The 27427-nt window shown below is 35.5% G+C and overlaps 1 protein-coding gene across 1 annotated transcript; it reads right to left on the bottom strand.

Moving 5' to 3' along the window:
• Positions 1 to 9465: 9465 nt before the first annotated feature.
• On the bottom strand, positions 9466 to 11719 carry LOC149179623 (serine/threonine receptor-like kinase NFP). Its single transcript, XM_089415739.1, has one exon. It carries the CDS (start codon positions 11574 to 11576, stop codon positions 9666 to 9668), a length of 1911 nt encoding a protein of 636 aa, XP_089271865.1. The 5' UTR covers positions 11577 to 11719; the 3' UTR covers positions 9466 to 9665.
• Between the last annotated feature and the right edge of the window lie 15708 nt (positions 11720 to 27427).

Here is a 27427-nt window from a genome sequence, read left to right as displayed (position 1 = left end):
TTTTGGGTTATAAGTGAAATTTGAATTTGCAATACATACTTCAGGATCAACAAATGGCTTTCTATGGTTTGAGGCTCGAGTATGCCTTGGAAGGAAGCTCAAATTATATAGCCTAGAAGGATAGGATGGAGGTAGTGCTGGAGGATAATGGCCTCAAGGAATTCATTGATCAAGACATTCCTAAGCCAACTGCATTGGATGCACAGAATCTGGCCAAATGGAAGAAGTGTGTGGCGAATACAAGGCAAATAATCCTTGAGGGAGTTCGAGATCACATTGTCTCGAGTGTCCATGGGAAGGAAACTCTGTATACTATGTGGAAAGCATTGGTGGACCTATTCTAGAATAGCAGTGACCATAGGAAGTTGGCACTGAAAGACAAAATTCAAAAAATCAAGATGGAGAAAGGCGACACCATTCCAAAATACTTGACCAAGTTCAATCACTATTGTGATGAGGTTGGAGGTGTTGGAATAACCGTTGCCGAGGATGATATGGTGAGCCTAGCTTTCCTAGGCCTTCCCAAGGTTGGAATAGCTATCAGGATTCTATCAATGGGAAGGAGAAGCTGCCAGATTGGGAATGACTGTGGTCAGATTTGATGTAGGGTGAGATCAGAAGGAACACAAGAGATGGTTCCTCATCAAAGACTGATGATGAAGAAAATTGTGCCTTAATGGGTAAGGCACGGAAGGGGAAAGGGAAGGCATCCATTCCAAATCAAATTCTTGTCTTGGAGGAAAGAAGAATGACATGTTGAAAGTTAAGTGCTTTCATTGTCATCAACTGGGACATTTTGGTAAAAACTGTCCACTCAAGAAGTCCAAGAAGAAGTCCTCAGGAGGAGCGGCAGGTGAGGCTTTGGCCTCTCAATTCGAATTGGAATTTAATCTCATTGCATGCATGGTGTAATCAATGATGGGTAGTGTATGGTACCTTGACAGTGGAGCTTCATTCCACATGACTGGTCACAAGGAGTTGTTCAGTGACCTGGGGGAGAAGGATCTCTAGATGCTTATCGAGATGGGTGATGACGTGAGGTATAATGCCACTAGCCTAGGCACTGTTACTTTTCAAAGGGAGTAGCGCGCTCCTCTCACCTTGATAGATGTTATGTATGTGCTCGGGTTGAAGAAGTACTTAGTATCGGTCGCCATGTTGGAGGATAGAAGCTATGATGTGGTCTTTAGCAAAGGGAATGCATTCCTTCAACACATAGCCACGGGTCAGGTAAAGAATATAGGGATTTGAGTTAAGAATCTTTATAAGTTAGAGGTAGAGGATTATGCTTCTTTGAGCACGAAAGCAGAGAAGGTGTAGAGTCGAGATGTTGGCAAGTTGTGGTACAGGCGATTGGGTCACTTGCATCACAGGACTTTGAAAATCATGCAACAGATCTCTACTAGTCTTCCCAAAGGTATGCTAGAGCAAGTTGATACATGCAAGGGGTGTACTTTAGGAAAATACACCAAGGCTTCCTTTAACGATAGAGACATTCGAGCAAAGGTGATTCGAGAGTGATTCCATTCAGATGTGTGTAAACCATTCTCCACTGCATCCATGACCAAACACAGGTACTATGTTATTGTTTTTGACGACTTTTCTCACAAATGTTGGATATTTTTCATGCAGAAGAAGGATCAACCTTTCACAAAGTTTTGTGAATTTAAAGCATTGGTCGAGAAAGAGTCTGGAAAGAAGGTTAAAGCTTTGAGGAGTGATAACAGTGGCAAGTATGTCTCAAATGAGTTTAAGAACTTCCGTGCAGCAGAAGGGATTAAACGGGAGTTGACGACACCCCATAACCCACAATAGAATGGGGTGGCTGAAAGGAAGAACATAAACGTTGTAGGGGAAACACAGGTGATGCTGCATGATCAGGGCCTACCACTACACTTGTGGGCTGAGGCATGCAATACAGTTGTTTATTTGCATAACAAAAGCCCGCATCAGATACTTGGGATGAAGACACCGGAGGAGGCTTTCTACAGTAAGAGGCCATATGTTGGTCACTTCAGGATTTTTGGGTCATCGGTATATTACCATGTGACCAAAGATGCATGGAAGAAGCTTGAGTTGACAACATATTTAGGGATATTTGTGGGGTACATTGATACACCTCACAATGATCGGGTGTACTTATTGACCAACAGGATGACAGTGGTTTGCAGGGATGTCAAATTCGATGAAGAGAAGGCCATGTGATGTTCGCTTGAGAGGGAGCTTCAGCTACATGCAGTTGAGGATATTTTAGCTCCTAAGGTTGAGGAGCCTCATATTGATGTGGTGCAACCACACGCAGAAGATCCCGGAGTGGAGACATCCACTCAAGCAATGTCTTCTAGAGATGGGAGAAAGCGCACCAGAGAGGCTGACAAGGTATTGCATGATGCATGGGAGAATGTGGGAGCACCCACATCTCAGCGTAGCTAGAGAAAGTCACTTGAGAGGTACACTGGATACATGGCTCTTATGATAGGATGTGTTGAGATAGAGCCATCTTCCTTTGAGGAGGCAGTGCAACAACCGGTTTGGGTTGATGCCATGGTGGAGGAGTATGACTCCATAGTTTGTACTAGTGTTTAGGATGTGGTCCCGAGACTAGAGGACAAGTCAGTGGTGAGCTCTTGGTGGCTTTACAAGGTAAAGCAAGATGCAGATGGTAGTGTGGAGAAGCATAAGGCCAGGTTTTTGGCCTATGGGTTTTCACAGGTAGAGTGGATTGACTATGATGAGACCTTTGCTCTTGTTGCAAGGTACTCATCAATCATATCTATATTGGCACTATCAATGTAGATGGGTTGGAAGATACATCAGATGGATGTAAAGACAACCTTCCTTAATGGCATGATTGAGGAAGAGGTGTACATAGAGCAGCCTAAAGGTTTTGAGACCTTCGACCGTGAGTCGCATGTGTGCTGACTCAAGAGAGCGTTGTATGGGCTAAAGCAAGCACCCTGTGCTTGGTACACCAAGATCGGTAGCTACTTCACTGAGTTAGGCTTCACCAAGAGTGAAGCAGATGTGAACTTGTACCACATAGTGGTGGAAGGTAAATTGTTGATCATTGTGTTATATGTCGACGATTTGATTTTGACAGGTGATGATCAGCTGATCAAGTCTTGCAAGGAGGATCTTGCAAGAGATTTTGAGATGAAGGACATGGGGCTCATGCATTACTTTCTGGGCATGGAAGTATGGCAGGGTGATAGGGAATTGTTTGTGTCTCAGGGCAAGGATACCAATGAGATTCTCAGAAGGTTTCGCATGGAGAGCAGCAAACACATGGAGACTCCTCTTGCAGGTAACTGGGGGAAGGAGGATGCTACTTCAGGGGAAGTAGTGGATGCTACTGTTTACAAACAACTTGTGGGTTCACTCATGTATTTGGTGAACACATGACCGAATATGTGCTATGCAGTTAACCAACCTAGTCAAGCGATGGTTAGGCCTACCAAGTTGTATTGGAAGGCGACAAAGCATGTGTTGAGATACCTCAACGGCACTATTCAGTATGGATTGTGGTACAAATTGACAGAGGGAGTGAAGCTTGAAGGCTTCACCGATGCAGATTGGGTAGGGAGTCCATCCGACAGGAAGAGCACATCAGGAGGGATCTTCAGTATTAGTTCAACAGTAGTTTCTTAGTACAAAAGGAAACAAAGATTGGTTACACTCAATTGGGCAGAAGCAGAGTACATGGCTGCAAGTCATGCAACATTTGAGGCCATTTGGATGAGGAAGATTTAGGTTGGTTTGTTTGGTCAACAGATGGATCCAACTATGATTTACTACGATAATCAGAGTTGTATCAAACTTTCTAAAAATCTAGTTTTTTATGATCGGTCCACGCATATTGATATCTGATGTCATCATCTTCGAGATTGTGTGTTGAGGCAGATTATGTTGTTGGAGTACATTCCCACAAAGGAGCAAGATGCTGACATTTTGACAAAGACATTGTCAAGATGTAAATTCAAGTTTCACAGAGATAGGATCGGGGTAGCTGATAATCCATTTCTTGTTGAGAGGGAGTGTTGAGAAATGGCAACAAGAAATTCTAGTTTAATTTGTCCTTGAATTAAACTATGAATTAAAATCGAATTCTATTCTCATAACAACTTGTAAATAGTTAATTAAGTTTAATTAACTTAATTAGCTTAGGAATTTCAAGTTGGAAGTCTTTATGTAGTCATGTATATGTTCTCCCTAAATTTTAGGGGTCCAGGATGAGTTTATTTGAGTTGTAATTAGATAACTCAATTTGACTGAGTTATAGACAGTTAAACTAGTTCTAACTGTTTGTGGAACTAGTAGAGGTCTACTAGTGAGTTGGTGCACCGGAGCATCTTCAGTGTTACTCCAGCTAACTGAAGATTCCCTCATAGGAAACTCATGTATGTCAGTTCAGAGAAAGGCCCAGTTGAGAATAGAGTGCAGGGACAATGTACTATCAGTTGTATGATGATCCGAGTTATACGAATCATGCATGCAATCAAAGAAGGACCTAGTTTTGGATTGCGCAGTTATGGAGGAAGGATTTCTCAATTAATTATGGGTTGATCCTCATAGGAATTGCACAAGGAAATAAGGGCTTGGCAAGCAGCAAAACTGGCTAAGTGTTGGCTAGAGCGAGCTTGTGAAGCAAAGAGTTGATCATACTTGTGCAAGAATTGTTCTTGTGAGAACAAGCTTTGTATTATCACTCAGATTTCTGATTAATGCAATAGATAGTCGGGGTTTTGAGCAGTGGCTTTTCCTAGAGAAACAGTTGTGTTATGTGTCTTTGATTATCTTCCTTTTGTCGATTATTGTTTTCATCGATCTATTGGTTTCCATTGTTTAAAGAGTAGAGTAGATTCTTGTCTTGTGTTTTAGCACATTACATGAGCGGTGAATCTACAAGAAGATAAGGAAGAATATAAGAATGGGGTGGCCAAAAGGAAGAACATAAGCATTGTAGGGGCAACACAGGTGATGTTGCATGATCAGGGCCTACCACTACACTTGTGGGTTGAGGCATGCAATACAATTGTTTATTTGCATAATAGAAGCCCGCATCAGATACATGGGATGAAGACACTAGAGGAGGCTTTCTACGATAAGAGGCCTTATTTTGGTCACTTCAGGATTTTTGGGTCATCGATATATTACCATGTGACCAAAGATGAATGGAAGAAGCTTGAGTTGACAACATATTTAGGGATATTTGTGGGGTACATTGATACACCTCACAATTATCGGGTGTACTTGTTGACCAACAGGATGACAGTGGTTCGCAGGGATGTCAAATTCGATGAAGAGAAGGCCATGTGATGTTCCCTTGATAAGGAGCTTCAGCTACATGCAGTTGAGGAGCTTTTAGCTCCTAAGGTTGAGGAGCTTCATATTGATGTGGTGCAACCACATGCAGAGGATCCCGGAGTGGAGACATCCACTCAAACAACGTCTTTTATAGATGGGAGAAAGCACACTAGAGAGGCTGACAAGGTATTGCATGATGCATGGGAGAATGTGGGAGCACCCACATCTCAGTGTAGGTAGAGAAGGTCACTTGAGAGGTACACTGGATACATGGCTCTTATGATAGGATGTGTTGATACATAGCCATCTTCCTTTGAGGAGGCAGTGCAACAACTGGTTTGGGTTGATGCCATGGTGGAGGAGTATGACTCCATAGTTCGTAATAGTGTTTGGGATGTGGTCCCGAGACTAGAGGACAAGTCAGTGGTGAGCTCCTGATGGCTTTACAAGGTAAAGCAAGCTGCAAATGGTAGTGTGGAGAAGCATAAGGCCAGGTTTGTGGCCTGTGGCTTTTCACAGGTAGAGGGGATTGACTATGATGAGACCTTTGCTCCTGTTGCAAGGTACTCATTGATCATATCTATATTGGCACTATCAATGTAGATGGGTTGGAAGATACATCAAATGGATGTAAAGACAACCTTCCTTAATGGCATGATTGAGGAAGAGGTGTACATAGAGAAGCCTAAAGGTTTTGAGACCTTCGACCGTGAGTCACATGTGTGCCGACTCAAGAGAGTGTTGTATGGGCTAAAGCAAGCACCCTGTGCTTGGTACACCAGGATCGATAGCTACTTCACCGAGTTAGGCTTCACCAAGAGTGAAGCGGATGTAAACCTGTACCACATAGTGGTGGAAGGTAAATTGTTGATCATTGTGTTATATGTCGACGATTTGATTTTGACAGGTGATGATCAGCTGATCAAGTCTTGCAAGGAGGATCTTGCAAGAGATTTTGAGATGAAGGACATGGGGCTCATGCATTACTTTCTGGGCATGGAAGTATGGCAGGGTGATGGGGAATTGTTTGTGTCTCAGGGCAAGTATGCCAACGAGATACTCAGGAGGTTTTGCATGGAGAGCAGCAAACCCATGGAGACTCCTCTAGCAGGTAACTGGAGGAAGGAGGATGCTACTTCAGGGGAAGTAGTGGAAGCTACTGTTTACAGACAACTTGTGGGTTCACTCATGTATTTGGTGAACACATGACCAAATATGTGCTATGCAATTAACCATCCTAGTCAAGCGATGGTTAGGCCTATCAAGTTGTATTGGAAGGTGAAAAAGCATGTGTTGATATACCTCAAGGGCACTACTAAGTATGTATTGTGGTATAGACGGACAGACGGAGTGAGGCTTGAAGGCTTCACCGATGCAGATTGGGCAGGGAGTCCATCCGACAGGAAGAGCACATTAGGAGGGATCTTCAGTATTAGTTCAACAACAGTTTCTTAGTACAAAAGGAAACAAAGATTGGTTGCACTCAGTTGGGCAGAAGCAGAGTACATGGCTGCAAGTCAGGCAGCATTTGAGGCCATTTGGATGAGGAAGATTTAGGTTGTTTTGCTTGGTCAACAGATGGATCCAACTGTGATTTGCTACGATAATCAAAGTTGTATCAAACTCTCTGAAAATCTAGTTTTTCATGATCGGTCCAAGCATATTGATATTCGATGTCATCATCTTCGAGATTGTGTATTGAGGCAAATTATGTTGTTGGAGTACATTCCCACAAAGGAGCAAGACGCTGACATTTTGACAAAGGCATTGTCAAGATGTAAATTCAAGTTTCACAGAGATAGGATTGGGGTAGCTGATAATCCATTTCTTGTTGAGAGGGAGTGTTAAGAAATGGCAACAAGAAATTCTAGTTTAATTTGTCCTTGAATTAAACTATGAATTAAAATCAAATTATATTCTCATAACAACTTGTAAATAGTTAATTAAGTTTAATTAACTTAATTAACTTAGGAATTTCAAGTTGGAAGTCTTTATGTAGTCATGTATATGTTCTCCCTAAATTTAAGGGGTCCAGGATGAGTTTATTTGAGTTGTAATTAGATAACTAAATTTGACTGAGTTATAGACAGTTAAACTAGTTCTAACTGTTTGTGGAACTAGTAGAGGTCTACTAGTGAGTTGGTGCACTAGAGCATCTTCAGTGTTACTCCAGCTAACTAAAGATTCCCTCATGAAAAACTCATGTATGTCAGTTCAGAGAAAGGCCCAGTTGAGAATAAAGTGCAGGGACAATGTACTATCAATTGTATGATGATCCGAGTTGTATGAATCATGCATGCAATCAAAGAAGGACCTAGTTTCGGATTGCACAGTTATGGAGGAAGGATTTCTCAATTAAATATGGGTTGATCCTCATAGGAATTGCGCAAGTAAATAAGGGCTTGGCAAGCAGCAGAATTGGCTAAGTGTTGGCTAGAGTGAGCTTGTGAAGCAAAGAGTTGATCATACTTGTGCAAGAATTGTTCTTGTGAGAACAAGCTTTGTATTATCACTCAGATTTCTGATTAATGCAATAGATAGTCGGGGTTTTGAGCAGTGGTTTTTCCTAGAGAAACAGTTGTGTTATGTGTCTTTGATTATCTTCCTTTTGTCGATTATTGTTTTCATCGATCTATTGGTTTCCGTTGTTTAAAGAGTAGAGTAGATTCTCGTCTTGTGTTTTAGCACATTACATGAGCAGTGAATCTACAAGAAGATCTACACTATTTTACACTTGGAAACCTTTCCAACAGTGCAAAAAACATGTCAATCAAAATTTGTATGCACAATTTATGTCACCTACATGTTGACCACCTTGATTCGAGAGGATGCCACATTAGCCCCAATACTCATGCAAAAGTGGTTAGCCACATGTGGTAAATGAAGAAGAATCTAGAAGAGTCAAGGTTGTAACTTTAAGTGAGAGTTGAATGAGTCAAACTTGAACCTAGATTGGCTATCAGGCTATGTTATAAGCAGGTCACTAGGAGGAAAAGGGTTTCCGTTCTATTTTATTGTAACTTGTTCTATGGTAAATCAAAGCAACTAGGAGTGACAGTTAGAGAATATAATAGAGGGGGCTAGTGTTCTATAGCAGCTTAATAGACCACAAGTCTCAGGTAACTCCATTTAGAGTGTCTTCTCCTTCATACTTGCATTATTTACATACAAGACAAACAAGAATAGAGCAGCCTCACCTTCCAACTGAGTTTTGTCCTATAAAGATTTCCCAAAGCAAATCTTTGTGTTTATTGTAATTGGTGTGCAATTGTATTTGTTGTTATTTATTTTCTGCATTTTATATATTGCATGCATAAGCAAAAATTCAATAATTAATTAATCTGGTATCTAAATGAATCTAACCTTCATATATAGATTTCCATTTATTTTATCAGATCTGTTGTAACTAATTGTTTAGTGGAATATCCATGACAATTTATAGATAATGTAAATATGCTAAATAAGTGATAAAAGCAAAAATATAAGCTTTCTTTGCAAATTCTGTTCAAACATACTTTGGGCTGCCTATTAATAACATTTATCTATAATTTGTTGAATTGGTATCGCTATTTCTTTACTTGAAAAGGCACTTGAACTTTGAGATCTCAAAATATATTGTTTCTGAACTTCCTTCTAACTCATAAACTGCGAATCAATGAACAAAAGGCTGGCATTCAGTTCTGTTTTGGCCTGATAAGGCTTTCAACTTGAATAAACACAATCGTTGGCTGTTAAGGCTTTCAGCTAACTCATAAACTGTGAATCAATGAACAAAAGACTGGCATTCAGTTCTGTTTTGGCCTGATAAGGCTTTCAACTTGAATAAACACAATCGTTGGCTGTTTAGGCTTTCAGCTTAAATAAACACAATCGTTGGCTGTTAAGGCTTTCAGCTTAAATAAACACAATCGTTGTCTGTTAATTATATTTAAATTTTTAAAATTCTAATATGATCCATGTCTTCGTCCAAATCTGTTATATAAAATCAGGAAAGCCACAATTGCCAGCATAGCTAGATCATTCTGGTGAGGTCATTACTGTCCAGCATGAAGTGGAGTCTACAATGCTAATCGGAATTCATAGCTCCCCACAAATTAAACAAAAAAATTTATGAATACCAAAAATAATAGAGATATCCATGTAATAAAAGCTCCCCAAGAATACAACAAAAGCAATTACACTTGCACAAAAGAATTACATATACAGCAATAAAATTACAGTCAAATGTGAACATTTCCTCAAACGTGAGGACTTCGAGGATAAAGCATGAGAAGATAAAACAGCCAATGGACTCTTATTTAGTTGGATGTTGAAACGATTTGATTTGGGTTGAGTCATATGTGATCACTGCTATTGGAAAATCACCTTCCTTCAACTGAAGTTGAAACCTCAAAATTTTCATCAGGAATGCTCGCACAGGCCTCCAATAGATTTGAAAGCTTGTAAACTATTTCTGGCAGGGTGGGTCGTGCTCCTGGATCTTCTTCCACGCATGCTCCAGCTATTATTGCAAGACCAAGAACAATATCTATGGAATAAGCAATCTGCTGATTTCCATCAACCCATTTTCTCAGCTTTTCTTCTCTGTCTTCTGCTTCTAAAAGGGGATTTATTTGGGTCCAAAGTAGGCCTGCCTTTCCTGCTAATGGCACTCCCCCTTCTCGAACTATGGCTTCTTTGCCAGAGATCAGTTCTAGAAGCACAACTCCAAACGCAAACACATCAAGCATCGGGGAAACAAACCCATCGGCTAGGTATTCTGGAGCCATGTATCCTTGTGTGCCGGTGATGTGCTTTGTAAGAACATTAATGCCAGATTTAGCCATGCCAAAATTTGCAATTTTGGCCCTGAACTTGCCATCCAACAGAATATTGCTACTCTTGATATCCTTGTGCACAACGCTAGGGGTTGTGTGGTTATGAATATAATGAAGACCGTTAGCGACATCTAGAGCAATTTGCAGTTTCATTTTCCATGGAAGTGAGGAAGAGCTCCAACCAAAGGCACTCATGTCCTGAACAGATTCTGGATCATGAAGCCAGATACTCAAAGAACCATTTTCTACATACTCATAAACCAAGTAAGATTGACCCTCAGAACTGACACAGAACCCCTCTAGCTTTACCAGATTAGTGTGGTTGACCTTCTGCAATAGCCTTAACTCCTGGGATATATCTCCTTTCATGATCTTTATGGCATAATCCTTACCATCTATAGTACCCTTATAAACAGAGCCCCCTATATTTAACGAAGGGCTGAAATTCTGAGTTGCTTTCTGGAGATCTTCAATAGAATACAGGAATGACTTCTCAATGCAGTCTGAAATGCCACTAATGAGATTTTTTTTAGTATTCTCTATCGCAGGGGAAGGCGGCTTTGGACCTTCAGATATGCTAGTTTGTTTATGTGACCGGCCCCTGTTCCTCAGAACACAAAAGACTAACAGAGCAACACAAACAAGTGCAACAGCCCCACCCAGAGAAGCCCCAATAACAACACCCTTATTCGACCCACCTCCCGAAGTAGTGTTATTTCCCGAAGTAGCTGCAGGTGGAGGTGGAGGTGGAGGCGGGGAAGACGAAACAGGTTGAGAAAGCACAGGTCTCTGAGAAACAGGAACCAAAACTGTAGTATAGGCAGTTAGGGTTGAATTCATACCGTTCAGAGATTTGAAATTCTGCAGATCTGAGCCAAACTTCTTGCCGATACTTGGCAGAGTATCTACTGGTTGCACAGTATATGTGATGAGCATCTTGGTCCCATTCTTCACTTGGGCTTGTGATGGGCACTTGCATCTGATTGGGAAGATGACTTGAACCCCAATTTGAAGGTCTGTTGGTACCAGGGTAGGATTTGCAACCTCGACAGCCTGATATGTTGTCAGATTCTCAAAATTCCGAGTTGAAACCCTATAATAAGTATCGTCCTTAAAGATTGTGTAGGTGATATTTGCCTGCGAGTAATTCCCCATGCATCCACACGTTATAGGAATGAGCAATGACTGCCCATCGGCTACGGAGATGGTGGTAGTAGACAAGTTACTGTCGGTTGCTATCTGGACTCTTTGCACCCCGAATAAACTAGAGATATTTAGGAGATCAAGGTAATCGGGAGCTTGGGCTCTATAAAAAACATATGTCTCACAGGACGATGAGCTGTTGGTGCAGGTGTAGCCTGTGATATTGGGTTGGGAATCCTGGGCCTCTGTTCTAACAGCAACAAGAAGAAGAAAAGAAGAGAGAAGTAACAGCATCTGGTGTCTGTTACCCATCTTGGAAGAGCTCTGCAACAATGGCAAAAGTATGAAATTTGCTGAAGTGGGAACAGAGAACCACGTCCGCCCACTTATGGGAATCGGTATTGCTCTGCAAATAGATAAAGGTGTGGGCACCCGTGTTTCATATTTTAAGCAGAGTTTGGAAATTTCAGTCAATTTCTGACCTAATCGACGCGTTTGAGCGGAAAGCAATGATGCCTACAGTGAATGATGCGGTGACCACTTACCAATCGCGTTCAAAGTTGTCTGCATAAGTCAAAGTGCACAACCGTACGTGCAGCCTGCAGGAATCTGGGTTTCTGTTCACGGTTCAAAAAATAGCATGCAAAATGACAAAGTGTGTAGGGACATTAATTGTGTGTGGGGCTTGAGCCAGCTGAGTCTAAAGTGTTAAGAGTATGTATTTTTTTTAAAGGATACAAATTGCTGTGTGTAAGTGGGTTTTTTTTAATAAATAAAGAGATTTTATACACTAATTGTGATTTGATTAATTTGATTATAATTAAATAATAATAATAATAATAATAAAATGATATAAATTCAAATTTAAAAAGATTATAAATTTTTAATAATTGTTATAGAAAAATAAATTTAAATTAAAAAAATTACATATATTTTAAAAAATTGTAAACTTTTGAAAATGATTTTAAAAATAAATTAAAACAAAAAAATCTAACATTTTATATGAGTTATTAAAAAAAATTTGTCATATACTAAATTGGGTTAAAATAAAAAAATCTCATATACCAAATATGATATCTCTCATTTGAATAGGTCTCATAGTAAACAGCATATGCTTTTATAAAATTATAAATTCAAAGTCAGAAAAGAATAGAATACAAACATTTCACCAACCCTTAAGATCCAAACAAAAAGTATTAAAGTATAACTTGACCATAAACTAAAAAGGATTAAATTGAAAATAAAATAAACAAAACCATTAAGATTCCTGCAAGTGGTAGGTCTGTAAAGTATTTTAATTAAAAACTAAAGAGAAAGAAAGAAAATATGATTTCAGTCAGATTTGGTTGGTCTCTTCTGACCTTCCAGAGAAGCAGCTATGAACACGCAATCTGCAGGTAACGTCGTGCAGGTTTTCTCAATCGATGATGATGGCATGTTTGATGCGAATATTTCATATTATATCAAATGGTATTCTTATTAGCTGCCATTGACTAAATGTTAAAAGTTTTTTTTGTTTTTGATACATGTGTGGATTTGAAATCTTTTAAATGGTTATATTATCTAAGTTGGGTTTATTATTGAGTAAGACGTATCAAATCTGTCATATAAGTGACCATGTTTGGTTTATAAAAATAATCAGTATAAGATAAAATTTAATTTAATAAAATTTAATATAAGTTTATAATTTATTTGATAAATGTAATATTTAAAAATTATTAATTAAAAAAATTTAAATAATAATGGTAAATAAATTTTTAATTGTTTATTTTTATTTTTAGATAATGTGAGTTTTGAGATAATTAGCATGTTTAACCTGTAGTTTGAGTAGTTGTTACCTAAGAGTATTTAAGTTGTTAAAATTATCTGGAGATCGCACCCAGAGTTTGAGATACACTAGCCTTTAGCATCACTGGATTTTTGCCCACTAAGTTTTGAACCAATTATCTTTTCACCTTGAAGTGTCTTCATAGAGTTCCTTGTGACCTTTTATTCTATGCCCATGGACATTTAATTGTTTATTTTGATAAAATTTCTTATTATTATCTTTTTTAATATTTAATTCTATATTATTTACAATTTTTTTATACTAAATTATTTTTAAAATCACATATTGAGAATTTCATTGTTTGATAAATCTAGAAAATAATTTAAGTTGATTTAATCTTTTTAAATGTTTTTTTTTCTCTTATGAATTAGTATTAGTGTTACCTCAAAATTTCAAAACATCAAAAACATAACTACCATATGTCTATGATTTCACTGAAAACACCATAGGTGGTCTCAATCTGCCACACGAGAAACTAAATATATTGACCACCTACTGAAAGTGAAATTCAAATAAGGTAAAAGCTATTGTTGGAAATAAAAAGGTTTATCAAATACTATGTTGCTAACATAAATACTACTGTAAAACATAACAAAAAATCAAGAGTTCGAGGAAGACACTAGAGTAGGATCCTTGGCATTGGAGCCAGGAGGGGTAGGAGGCTTCTCTTCGCACTAGAGATGGCACTCCAAGTGAGCTATCTTGGCATTCAAACTCTCCAGACATGATCGCGAGTATCGTTCGGCACGTTTGATGTCATTCATAGTAGAGAAGATGCCATGTTTCTCCTCTTATTTCTCCTTCAACACTTTGTTCAGGAGCATTTTCAACTGCCGATTTTGCTAATAGAATTAAGTTATTGTTTTCATCTTCCCCTATTGTGACTAGGGTCACGAACCTATTGAGCAACCTCTTCCAGGATATTAGAGTCAAAGAAAGCTTGATAGTGACCCACCGTGAGATTCTTAAGGTGGCGAATCTCATATGGAATAACAAAAGGGGTGGATGAGTGGTAAATAGTTGTAGCCTCCTAAGCCTGAGTCATGGTTTGAGATCTGCCATGGATCTGGCGCCCTCCTCCCCCTCAACGACTGTGCATATGTTGTCAAGGCATGGTGCTCAAGGGAGACCAATACCAAATGTAAGGCACAAGAGTCGATATACCAACAAGAAGTAAGGGATGATAGCAATAGGGGTGTTATAGACATTTTTGGGCACTGCAACCCCAATCAAACATGTCCATAAACCAAGGGCTCCTAAGTCCCTAAAGGTGTTGTTCCATCCCCTAAAAGAACAAGGTCAGCTGATTACATCATCTCCCAGAAGTTCTGCATGAAAAGTACTCAGAACTGCTCAAAACTGGACCATGTCACCTGCTCCATGGTCAAAGTGTGATGCATCCCACCTAAATGCACACGGGAGGTGTGATGCATACTGAAAATCCCTTCTATGGGGTGTGATGGGCAAGAGTGGACAAATGGCAGAGTCAAGTTGAGAGGTGGATGATCATGGAATCTTCCAGAAACTTCTCCTGTGACACTTGCCTCTCTGATTTCGCCTAGGGATGAGTAAGAGATCATCAATCTCCAAGTGGAATCAAGAACTATCAGAGAGAGGACACTAATCAAATCTCAGAAGCTGACTCACCCCCCTGCAATCATCTATATATGGATCCCTCATCCCAGAGATCCAGAGGCTGGAATTTGGTATCTTGTAAGGAAGTGTTGCTAGTTTCTTGGTGTAACATCATAGTGTTTGGTGATATAAGCTTTTCATGAGGTGAAGAAGGGCTTTCTTGCTGAGAGGATGACGTTGGGTCAAAACAATTGGTTGTAATCCTCTTTGCTATTCTTGATATTAATAAAGCTATTCAAATTTTCCTCCACATTCTTGTATGATTGATGATATATGCATTTGTGTGGTCAATATATATCTGGTCCTATATTGTTTGTGATAGTAGAGCTCTGTTCTTGGATAGTGTTATGCTGCTTTGATTCCACAGGTGCTCTTTGAAGCTGGGTAGATGAGGAAGTGAGTGGCAAAGATCTATCAGAAGGGAGAGGAATCAAGCAAGGAACCAAGCGCAATACAGAGGTTGGTCTCCTTTGTTCCCCTCTTATCTACTTCTCATAAAGGAAAACGAAAGTAGTTTTAGTTTGTTTGTTTCTAATATAGCTACCAGTCTTAGTGGGACTAGCAGCTCTACATGGACACTAGATTTCCCGATAACAAGGGGATATCAGGACAAGCACTAGAGCGAGAGCTGGGGAGCAGGTTAGTCAAAATGATCCAGGGTCAAAGGATAACATGGGAAGACAAGATGATAGTTGAAATTTCATGAACAAGGGGGTGAAAATGTGAAGATAGGTTGCACTTTTGTGAGAAGAGAGCGGGGAAAAGTTGCAATGACACTTTTTCATCCAAAATAAATTATTTTTAGGTGAAAATATGAAAACTAACATTCGACTAAATGTTAGAATAAATGGAAACATTGACATTCATGCACTGTGTGAGTTGTTGGAGTGTGAGAAAAACGACAACTGGTTTTTCAACCAAAAGGTTTTATATATATATACCAAATGCCTTGTGGACGTTCTGATTTTTAAATTTTTACTATAATTTGGATGTTGAAGATGCTGAGGACACTACTGACGAAACTGCTACTGTCGAGGACATTGCTGACGACATTGAGGACAATGCAAAGCTTTGGTGCTGCAAGGTAAGTTCACTCTATTTCATGGCAAAATGTATAAATTCTTTAACCAACAATGTTGCAATCAACTCTCTGCCCTATTTTAGCAACAATATGTTATAGTTCATTCATACTAGAATTTTTTTTTTAATTAGTATCTTGCAATGATATTATAGTTTATAAGAGTCTTTCTTTGTTTTTTCGTTTTTTTTTATAGAATTGTAATTGGTTAGAAACTGAGTATCCATAGGACTAAATCCCAAAATGTGTGGAGGCTTAACTATCATCGATAAAACACATAAATAGAAATAGAATTCCAGCAAGTAGAGATGCATCATTCAAATGATAGGATGCTCGCACCATTGATTAAGGTGCATCCATGTGCAGTATGTCCACTAATGTTTGTAAGAATTTAGGATTGCTCGAGCTAGTTTCAACAATAATAACCCTTCGTGCTTATGATGGTCATCCTTCCTGCCTGAAGGATGAAAAATGCAGGTAATTAAGTCAAGCTCATATAGAATGGCATTGCACAAGATACCTTTGCCTAGTAAGTAAGGGTGAGAGGAAGGTTCCTTTGAGTCTGAGGTCTGAAAGAGTATGGGATGTGTAAAGCATAGCTAGTTTTCTCCTATTTGGAAGTTCTCCTTCTATGTAGGGGGCGGGAAAATGATTTTGTCAGTATTTTAGCTCTACAAGACCGACAAACTAAGGATATCCTCATTCGTTTTGCACTCACCTTAAAGATAACACGTGGTTCCAACATTTATGCATTGACCTTTTTGTTGAGGTGGCATGACAGGTCCTATAGGATAAGAGGTGCAACATGGTGCTCCTGTTTAAAATGAGCTAGTAGATGTGACCGGAGGCAAGCCAATGTGTGGTATCTTCAATCCATCACCTCTCAAGACCTTCAAGCTGTCATTCAATCTTGATAATTTTTCAAAGTAACATATGCATTCGAGTAAAAGATAATATTCACAAGTTGTTGCAAGAGGTCACATGTTCACATGTAAAACTTGGGATAACATGCTCTAGATGAGAGTTTTGGAAATCCCACTTAGACAATAATATTTTGATATTTAAGTTTTCCAATCTGTCTACTTGTTGTCACAACTTGTTCAAAATAACACCTCAAGTCAGTGAAAATGAATAAACAATTAATCAAAAATGAACAATCAGTCAACATGAACTTAGTAGCCTTGGCTATCTAAAAAATCCCAATCAGTCAAATGTTAATTGTGCAGTTGTGGCTTTCAAAAAAGAACAATCGATCAAAAAATTATCCTTGTGAACCCTATGATTTTATAGTCAAAATGATCTTTGTAGCTTTGGCTGTCAAAAAAATCCCAATCAGTCAAATGTTAATTATGTAGCTATGGCTAAGAACAAAGAATCAATCAAAACATTATCCTTGTGAGCCCTATGATTTTACAATATGGAGTTCTACTTTGTCGAGAATCTACATCATTAAATTAGATAAGCTCTACAAAGGTAAAATAATGTTTTATTAATCATAGCACATTAAATTAGATAAGCTCTACAAAGGTAAAATAATGTTTTATTAATCATAGCAAGTTTGACCACATTAGTTAAATCTTTGTTTTTTTGTTGTTATATTAAATACATAATTATTTTATTTATGAGAAAAAAGTATGTTCATGATGATCATAAATGCTACATTGCTCTACCAACTAGACATGAGGCTCCAACCACGTGTATCTATTTTCATTGGTGGTGGACATGCATATGCAATCTTGCTCTACCAACTAGACACCAGACTTCAATCGCGGATACCTATTTTCATTGATGGTGACCATGCATATGTAATCTTTCTCTAGCAATTAGACACGAGATTCCAACCATGGATATCTCTTTTGATTGGTGGTTATCTATTTTCATTGGTGGTGGCCTCTAGCATTTATAATCTACCATGTTTAGTTAGATATTTCTATAGATGGTTGAATATCAATGTTATATACATATGCACATACGTGTGAATGATATTGGAAAATTTATATAATTAAAAGATGTGGTTAGAGGCATTGACATTGACAACTAATGGTGGTATTGGAGACTAATATTTTATATGAACTTTTAATAAAACACATCGTGGAAGATGTTGAATGGGTTGTTGAAATGGTTGAAAAGTATATATTTCAATTTTATATCCTAGGTTGTTGGAATGGTTGAAACTTCCAATTTTATATATGTTGGAATGGTTAAAAGGTATATATTTCAATTTTATATCTTAGACACCCTACTCACATGTCATTGAGTTTGAACTTTGAGAACGTGCATTAAGATGTCCTATATGTTTGTATAGCACTACTCATACTATTGGGTTTGACATAAATGTTCAAATCAATTTTGACAACATGAGCATTAAGATGCCCTCTATTTTTGCATACTATTATTGTTAGCAATAAGATTGGAAAATAGTGTAAAGTTTTTCAAATATAGGAAAATACAGATTACATTCAAATAATGCAAAGCTATAATTTTATTTAATTTTATCAAGTCAGATCATATATATTGTGATATTGGTACTTCAATACATAGTTTTATATTTTGGAAAGTGGATTGTGTATTTATGTATACATTTTGTAATTTACAATTATTTGAAGTAATTTCATTATATATATATATGTATAGAATGGAAAGGGAGCCTTCAGATGAGTGATCGCCTCATTTTTTGAGGCCTAAATGCTCCAACCCATCTAGTAAATCAATATCTTCTAGTCGACTAAGGATATCTAATAAGACACCCACCTATGACGGTTCTAGGAGATAATTAGATGAATCTATACATTCTCGTATGTTGCGTCAACAACATCATATGTAGAGTTTATATGCATGTAGTTGCACACACACACACACACACGCACACACACATATATATATACACACACTGTTGTGTAATGTTTCTTGCTTTTTAGATGCATCTCTCACTAGAGGGTCTCGTGAGAGTGGAAAACCATTGATTCCTCGTCAAAAATAATTGTGTTCCCATCAACAACAAGAGAATAATGAAGCAAACATGGGTTCTTCCTTATCAACAACTACTCCAAATGTTGAATGTCCATCTGCCGAGCAAGCATCGAAAGGTAAATTCCTATAATTTATTTGTCGATAGGTAAATGCATTTAATTTATTTGTGATTGTAATCATGTAAATCAATTTTTCGATTGTATAGCCATATACTACATGATTATTTTTTATGCTTATTGTATTTGTTATGTTTATGTTAATAGGAGGTGAATATCATCTTAGGGACGATGATGTTGGTGAAGCAAGGCTGCAATTTGCACAAGAGGAGGATTATATTTTGACAATAGCTTATCCATTAGATGTATCTGATGAGCTTCCTTGGGAGAGTGAAGTGGCAAAGTTGACACTTCAAAAATGTAGAGATCACCATGAAAAGCTACAAGGTCATCTTTGACAATTAGAACTCCTTATGGAGAATCAATAGAGCTTAGAGATTGTTTTGCACTCTCTAGGAACATTTATTGATTTATATGAGAATATTGAGCCTACAACTTATAGTTTTGTTGACGTGATGTGATAATGCAATTAAAAAGTAATGGGTCCACATAAGTGGGATTATGTAAGTAAAATCATTTAAAGAGAACAAGTCATTTTAATGTTTAACTTTAAAGAAGGACCAAAGAAGTTGATGCTAAAGGTGAAATATTTTAAGCACCATCACATCACACCCTTTTTGTATGATAGGTTTAATGTAGCACATGGTGTATTGTCTTAGAATGATAAGGTACTTCATTATTTTGCAAAGTTTATTTATCCTGAGTTTTTTTTATCATGAAACCTAATTGTACAAACTTTCCATCTAAATTCAATGGAGCTAGAAGAGGTCACACATATAATAGAAAGGGTGCATTTAGAGAATCATTGTTACGTCGCCCTCACCTCCACCGATATCTCCACTAGTAAGGGTTCTTACACTATGATCATAAATATATGCAACATCTCAAGTCGGTAGAGAAGTGAGGGACACCATTGCAGATAGTATAAACTCTATATTTGCTAGAATTGATGTTGGTTTAAAGGGGCATACAGCACAATCTAGTATCCCTGCCAATTTTGAATATAAATCAGATGTTGAGGTATATGAAATGGGCATTGAAGATGCTTGAGCTTATGTAAAGGCTTTTCACAACATTGGTTTGCAAGATTTAATGGCTTGTGAGGAAGAGAGCATGGGATCGATATGTCCTATAATTGGTAGAAATGTTTCATTGTAAATTTAGATCTATTTTAGTTATTACTTATATGTTTACATGTTTTCTAAACAATGAATAATACATGTGCTACATGTTTTCCATTTGTAGTTCATGTGCATGTTGACTCAGAAGGGTATAAGATGTTAGTTCGATACAAAATGGGATGCATTGAATAATGTATGTTCTTTCAAATACATCCATATTTATACCTTAGTTTTATATTTACTAATGTGAACAAAATCGTTGTGAAGTTACAAATTTACTAAAATTTTGTATGTCCATAGATTTCCATTCCATCTCCTGACGTATCCTCAGATTTTTCACTTCACATGTGTGTTTCACTATGTTTTTAATTTTTGAGTAAATTGTTATTTAATTAGATAAAAATTGTGTTAAGAAATAAGATGTTTTGCAATTTTCATTTTTTCAAATTGTAGGGTCAATGTCCAACAATTGTATCATCTCCGAGGAATTTGGGTATGGGGTTTGGACCCTCGTCCATTAGAGGAGATTTTTTAGACACTAGCACTTCAAAGGTATTGCATGCTCTATGCTTCAAAATTTTTACATAATTGTATTGATATTTTCAAGTGAAAGGTCTTACAATTTTATTTATTTTAAAGTTTAAGGTGGTGATTTGGATGTTCCTTCATCTTTGGGGTTAGGACTCTCTTCCATCCCAGGAGATGTTTCAAACATGAATATATTTATGTGATCCAATGTTGGGTTGATGCTTTTTATTCAATTTTAATTTGTTTACAAATTTAAAACTACATGTAGCCATTTATATATGTACATACATATTTGTTGTACAGGCCACTTAGCAGGTCACCAATGAGAAAGTGTAGATGGATATGCATACAACTTAGATAATGCATATATTTTTATATATCGATTTTACTATTTTACTATGTTTCTTGTTCTTTATTAAAAACTGTAGCACATGTGGCACATGCATATAATATTTTTTTTTTGGAGTTCATAATTTTTGGAACTTAATATGAATTTAATTTAACTTCAAGTGTTTTTTTGGAGTTACTACTTTAGTAGCTATGTTCATGTTAATTTATAGATCCCAAAATTGTTATATATGGATTTAAAATGTTCATGTATAGTACTTTAATTAAATGTTTTAAAATGTAGTGAATGGTATAAATGTTTTGTTAAAATTTATTTGAATGAATTTTATGTTAAAAATTTAAACGAAAATGTTTCGTAGTGAGTTAATAATTTCAATAACTTAATTACAAGTTATAATTTGTTTTTTATTCAATTATATGTGTAAGCATGCATGTGTACGGAATTTAATATTTTTAACAACTTTATTTTTAGTGACTTTTCATTATTAATCTCATTGATATTGATATTATTAATACCATGAGTAGATACCATGGGTGAATAAAACTGTTCATGGTATATGTCTACAATATAATAATTACTCGAGGAAGTCAAAGTTCTACCTGAAACCTTGAAGTGTTTTAAAAAATATCAAATAAAATTGAAATCTAAGTTGAAAAATCTCAGATCTCAACTACAGACCATAAAGAGAAGGATAACATCCTTGGAGGTTAAAGATGGAATATCTTTCTATTCTCGACATGAAGAACAGTTAGTGAATCAAGCCATACATCACCATGCACATGCTAGGCCACACACTCCTTTCGAGTAAGTCTTTTTCTTATTATCTGCTATTCACCATGCACATGCTAGGCCACACACTCCTTTCGAGTAAGTCTTTTTCTTATTATCTGCGATATGTAATATTTTGTTAGTGTTTTATAATTTTTTGGGATGTTTTATGAATTTTTTTTGTTTATAATATAATTAATATTTTGTCGTTGAAGACTTTTTGTTAATGTATATATAGGAAATAAGATTTTTTTGTAACTTTTTATTATTATATGCCTTTAAAACTTTTTATTATTATATGCAGTACAATCAAAGTAGTAATTTTTTATTGATAAAGATAAATGTTTATCAATGACAGATGTGAAAATACATTTTTATATTATTTGTTTTATATTTTAAAAGATAAAGTAGTATTTTCCATATCTTAGCATTTAAAGTAGTATTTTCAATATTTTATTATTTTCAAAATATAAAGTCAAAATAAGTTAATAGTAGTTTGGATCATATAATCCAAAAAAATATTAAAAACAATTATTTCCAATCTTAATGGTTTATCTAAATCTATTTTTCTCAAATAAATTCAATTTGTTTTAAAAATACAAAATATTTCAGATTTATAAATAAAATATTTCAAGTATATATGAAAATAAGTTAAATAAGTTACACAAGTTATAAGCCCCAAGGGTTAGCTCAGTTGGTCAAAATCAGTGCCTCACCATCGGGAGGTCACAGGGTCCATTCTCCCCGAAGCCCTTGGGGTCAGGTCTTGCAGTAGGCCGAGGGCCGTTAGCCCAGATTTTTCTTTGGACGTAGCCCCATCCGTGAACCACTAAAAAAAAAAGTTACACAAGTTATACAGATTTAATTTCAATTTTCAAATGAAATAACACTGTCATATAAATACTATTGTTACATATGGAAAAATGAACCAAAAAAAATAAATTGGTAAAGAAGCTTGAAAATTAATACTATAATAAATATGGATATATTGAAAATGAACAAAAACAAGAAATCCCTAAGGAAGATTGCAAATTAATACTACATTATATATGGATACTTTCAAAATGAATACTTGGAAAGAAATATGTCTTTCTTATTTTATATTTAAACTTTATATATGTGGATGTTGAAAATGAACAAAAAGAAAAAAAAGCTAAGAACCTTGCAAAAAAATACCACATACATCTTTCTAGTTTTAGAAACTATCATAAAACATGTATGTACTAAGTTTTTTTGTTTCAATAGTTGGTGAGAAAAGTCAATGAGATCAAAGCATTGTAAAATTTCAATTAAAAAAATATCATGGTTAATGAAATCAAAGCAACTATTCAAAATATGGATGTATAAAATTCAAATATGGATGGATTTTGATAATGAGCAATTGTAAAATTTCAATTAAAGAAATATCATGGTCAATGAAATCAAAGAAATTATTCAAAATATAGATGTATAAAATACAAATATGGATGGATGTTGATAATGGCGAAAAACAAGAAAATAGTTAACAAGCTTGCAAAGAAATACCACGTGTGTTTCTTTTGTTCTATTTTCATAAACATCATATAGCGATGTTGAAAATGAACAAAAGCAATAAATTGGTTAAGAAGCTTTCAAAGAAATACCACATATGTTTTTTTTTGTTTTATATAAATATAAATTTGATGTATATAGATGTTGAAAATGAACAAAAACAAGAAACTGGTTAAGAACCTTGCTATAGGAAACATAAACAATGGTGAAAGAAAATTAAAATTTTTCAAGAGTATAAAATATCTGTCAAATTCCGATTAAAATTTGTAAGTATACATAATGAATGTACACACATGATGTAAAAATAGAACAATGGATCATGTATATAACTTAAATTTACAATTGTATAATATAAAACATTGAAAACAATAATGAATGAATTTCAAGCATAAGTCATTTAGTATGTATTTTTCCATGAATTCATAAAAACCATAATAAATTAAGATTAAATCCTATGGAACCATATGGATCATATAACTTAAATATGGTTATACAATATATTTAACATTGAAGACATCTGAGGAAAAAATATAACATTAAAAACAAAATAAATGAATTTCAAATGTAAGTTCAATATATATACATGTTTTAATGAACATAACAATCATAACTAATCAAGATAGAATCATATGGAATCCTATAGACTATATAACTTAAAAATATAATTGTAATTTATAAATAACATTGAAGACAATAAATTAATTTCAAGCATAATTTAAATATATACCATGTTTCAATGAACGTGTAACAATAAAAAAATAAGATCCTATAATGTATGTATGTCCGTATGTATCTAAACTATGGAATGTCTAAAAAATTGTAATGGGATGTCATCTTCAAGTATTCGTTCACAATCTTCTTTTATCATTTTCATTTTCTAACTTTCAATTTTTTCTTCGTTTAGAATTATATTAGTTGTATGTATGTTGCATATACCAAACGACTATATTGGCAATTGATGACATTGGGTTGATAGTCTTCAAAGTGAACATGAGTTGGTGTTTTATGGGTTTCTTGAAAAAAATATCCTTTCACTATAAGAGATTCTCGTTGATATGTAAACCCATTATCATTATAGTTCTTCAGTAATTTCATATTTGTTTCTACACAATGCATCAAATAATATTTGACATTTTCTTCAATCCATACGGGTGCATCCACACCAAAGACATCTCCTACAAGAATTTTCATATGCCACATTCAATTTCATTGAAAAGTAACTCATTATAGTAAAGTCTACATACATTGTTTTAAAACATGAAACAATCATTCTAAGTAATAGTAACCAATTAACTTCTCTAAGGGGATAAGAAACTCTATCACCATAAGTTGACTCTACAGTCTCTTCTGATTCCATCTCCTCTATAGTTGCAAGTGACATTTTCCCCTTCATATTAAGTTATATATGCTTTAAAGGTTTAATATATTTATTAATTTCATTCTCACAATTTTCTACGGACTCTGTGTCATCTATGCAAACTTAATAAAAACAAGATTCTTTTCGTCGATCAAATGCAAACACATTTTGGTATGGGGGTATATATATATATATATATGTTAACATTTTTTTTCATGAGTAACTATAACTATATTCAAAAAATAAAATTAATAAAAATCATGCGCCCTACAACATAAATGTCCATACTTGCACTTGTCTTTTGATGGATTACTTTCATGGCCTATAGTTACTTGGAACCATTGAACAACATCTTCAGTTGATCCAAGTATGGAAATAGAGTGGTTCATTTGATACCTTCAAAGTGGTCGTTTTACATAAGTTTTTGCACCATCACGCTGACCTTTTCTATTACCAGTCTCAAATAATTTCTAACAATGTTTAATGCTTGTTTTCCTATGAAGGCGACACGGTGACATTCCCTGCAAGTAAATTTCCCTTGTAAATAGTAAAATAATTCATTGTAATTATATAACCATAAATTAAAATGGATGACAAGGGACATAGATTCCAGTCCTTGAGGAGGGAGATTGTTTCAGGAAGTTGGTTGCTTTAAATATCAGTAATGGGCTCACGACGTATTAAAAATTTAGCTTGAAATGAAGGACGTTATCACGTTCTCTTTGGGAAACGACAACAAGCAAGAAAGGACAAGAAATAATGAGAGTATGGGTTGCACTATCAAGGTGGTTGGTCTGCGTAGAACCATAAAAATACGAGGGTTGTTGGTTGGTTACAAGAGGAAGGCGGAGGACACTGAGAGGGGGTTCTTTTCTTTGGGAAGAAAGATGGATGATTGACATAGGTAGAAGAGGCTCCTCGGGTATATATCTCATTTATTTCTTGTTGTGAAATTGTTGAACAATTGGTGGGTGAAGGTTGCGTGGCCTTGAGACACCTTATTTTAGCTGATGATGTTGGTCTAATTTCTTAAGTAGAAGATAGCCATATACCAATGAGTTGGTTCATTGTTTTTACTTGATTAATTTGCTATCTGGTGGGTGGACGTGAGGCAACCTTGAGACACCTTGTTTCAACTGATAATATCAGTTTAAAATTCCTCTGAAAACACTCTACCTCAAGCTCTAGAATCTAGCTTGGGGGGGACCGCTGTAAGAAATATTTTGTTGCAGCTCGTCTAAGGTTGGGTGGAGAGTTGAAGTCCTAATCTCTGTTTCCCGATTCAATCTATCAAAGATAAGTGTTTGATTATGAATCGTGTGTTCTGAATTCTTTATGTTTTCTTACTGTATTGATTTATTGTAACTTGTAATGCTGAGGAATGAGGCATTCCTACTTGGATGAACATGATTATTTTAAAAGTATGGATAAGGAATGATTTAGATTCATGTGTTTAAATTGATCATAATCCTAGTCTATATGGCTTCTTTGCCAAGAATGTTTGAGCCTCATGAGTTTTTGATTCAGAACTATGGTCTATGTGCTTGAATATCAAATAGATGGGTGAATCTTTGCAATGTTTATACTTTGTTGAGGGAGTTGATAATAATGAGAGATGGTTGATCATGGAGACTTATATATATCTATATATATATATATATATATATATATATATATATATATATATATATATATATAATGATTCATGTGCATGTATATTGTATTATAAATATTAACTGATAACATAGATAATGATTGTTGAATTTATATTTAGGAGCGGGTTAACCTTGTAATCATCCTAGATGGTTAAATTGATCTACATGACTATGAATAACAAAGATAAACAAATATATGTTTAATGAATGAATGCCTGCACTAAACTAGTTTGGTTATTAGGCTGGTGATTATCCATAAAGCTCAAGACAAATATATGCAACTTAATGCCTAGGAAGGATAACGCTAAATATACATAACTAGCAATTTCCCCAAAAGTGTAAAGAAATGTTGATAAGATTCTTAAATTGAAATAGTTGTACTGTAAAATTGAAAAGAATGTAGTTTGATTTCCATATTTTGTAAATTGTTGTGACCATTAATTTATATTACAATGCCCACTATCGTAACTATGGACTTTTCTAATGCAAATTTACCCATTATTGTCCAAATAAGATAAGAAAAGAATGCTCGTTCCTTTATTGTCAAAATAAATTTATCCATTATTTTCGTCACTTATTTATATTTGGAAGAGAATGAAAGCACCAAAACCCTTTAGCATAATTTTATTTTTCATAACTACTGGCGTAGAAGGCGAGAACAACCCATTAAAGGTTTCAAAGTTTCAAAGTGGGTGTCAAAGATTCACCTTATTCTTTCTGTAATTAGGAGATTCACCCTTTTAAACTCTTACGCAGAAGAAAACCTATAATCCATATCATGCAAACTCTTCTCTTGCAAATCCTCCTTGCAAGGGAATAATTATTTTAATTTTAATTTAATTATAAATAATTATTAAATAGATTATATATATTTAAATTTAAATTAATGTTATTAGAATATTTTTTTAGCAATACGTAATATCGCTAATAACCTTTTGGCTTTAAAAAAATGATTATAGCCACTAATATCAGATTCAATTTCCAATGGATTTCAATTTCGTTAACTGAATTTTTTAAAAAGCAGAACTCCCTCAATCAATTCATACATTTATTGGTATTGAGAGGTGTTATATGGAGTATGATCGATTCAGTCGATTTCAAGTCAATTCATATGTTTGTTAGTATTGAGAGTCATTATATGGAGTGATTGATTCAATTGATTTCAAAGAGATATTGGAGACTGACAATATAGGCGGCCGCTGAGGCATGAGGCATACATTTTTTTTCA

Source organism: Pinus tabuliformis, chromosome 3_2 (genome assembly GCF_031772625.1).
Source record: "Pinus tabuliformis cultivar Carrire ecotype Pingquan chromosome 3_2, CPIR1, whole genome shotgun sequence".
Classification (NCBI taxonomy): domain Eukaryota; kingdom Viridiplantae; phylum Streptophyta; class Pinopsida; order Pinales; family Pinaceae; genus Pinus; species Pinus tabuliformis.
The sequence above is the reverse complement of the archived record's forward strand: the minus strand, read 5'-3'. Positions and strand labels throughout refer to the sequence as shown.

Coding starts and splice junctions, on each gene's coding strand:
- LOC149179623 (XM_089415739.1), bottom strand. CDS start 11,576: ATGGGTAACAGACACCAGATGCTGTTACTTCTCTCTTCTTTTCTTCTT.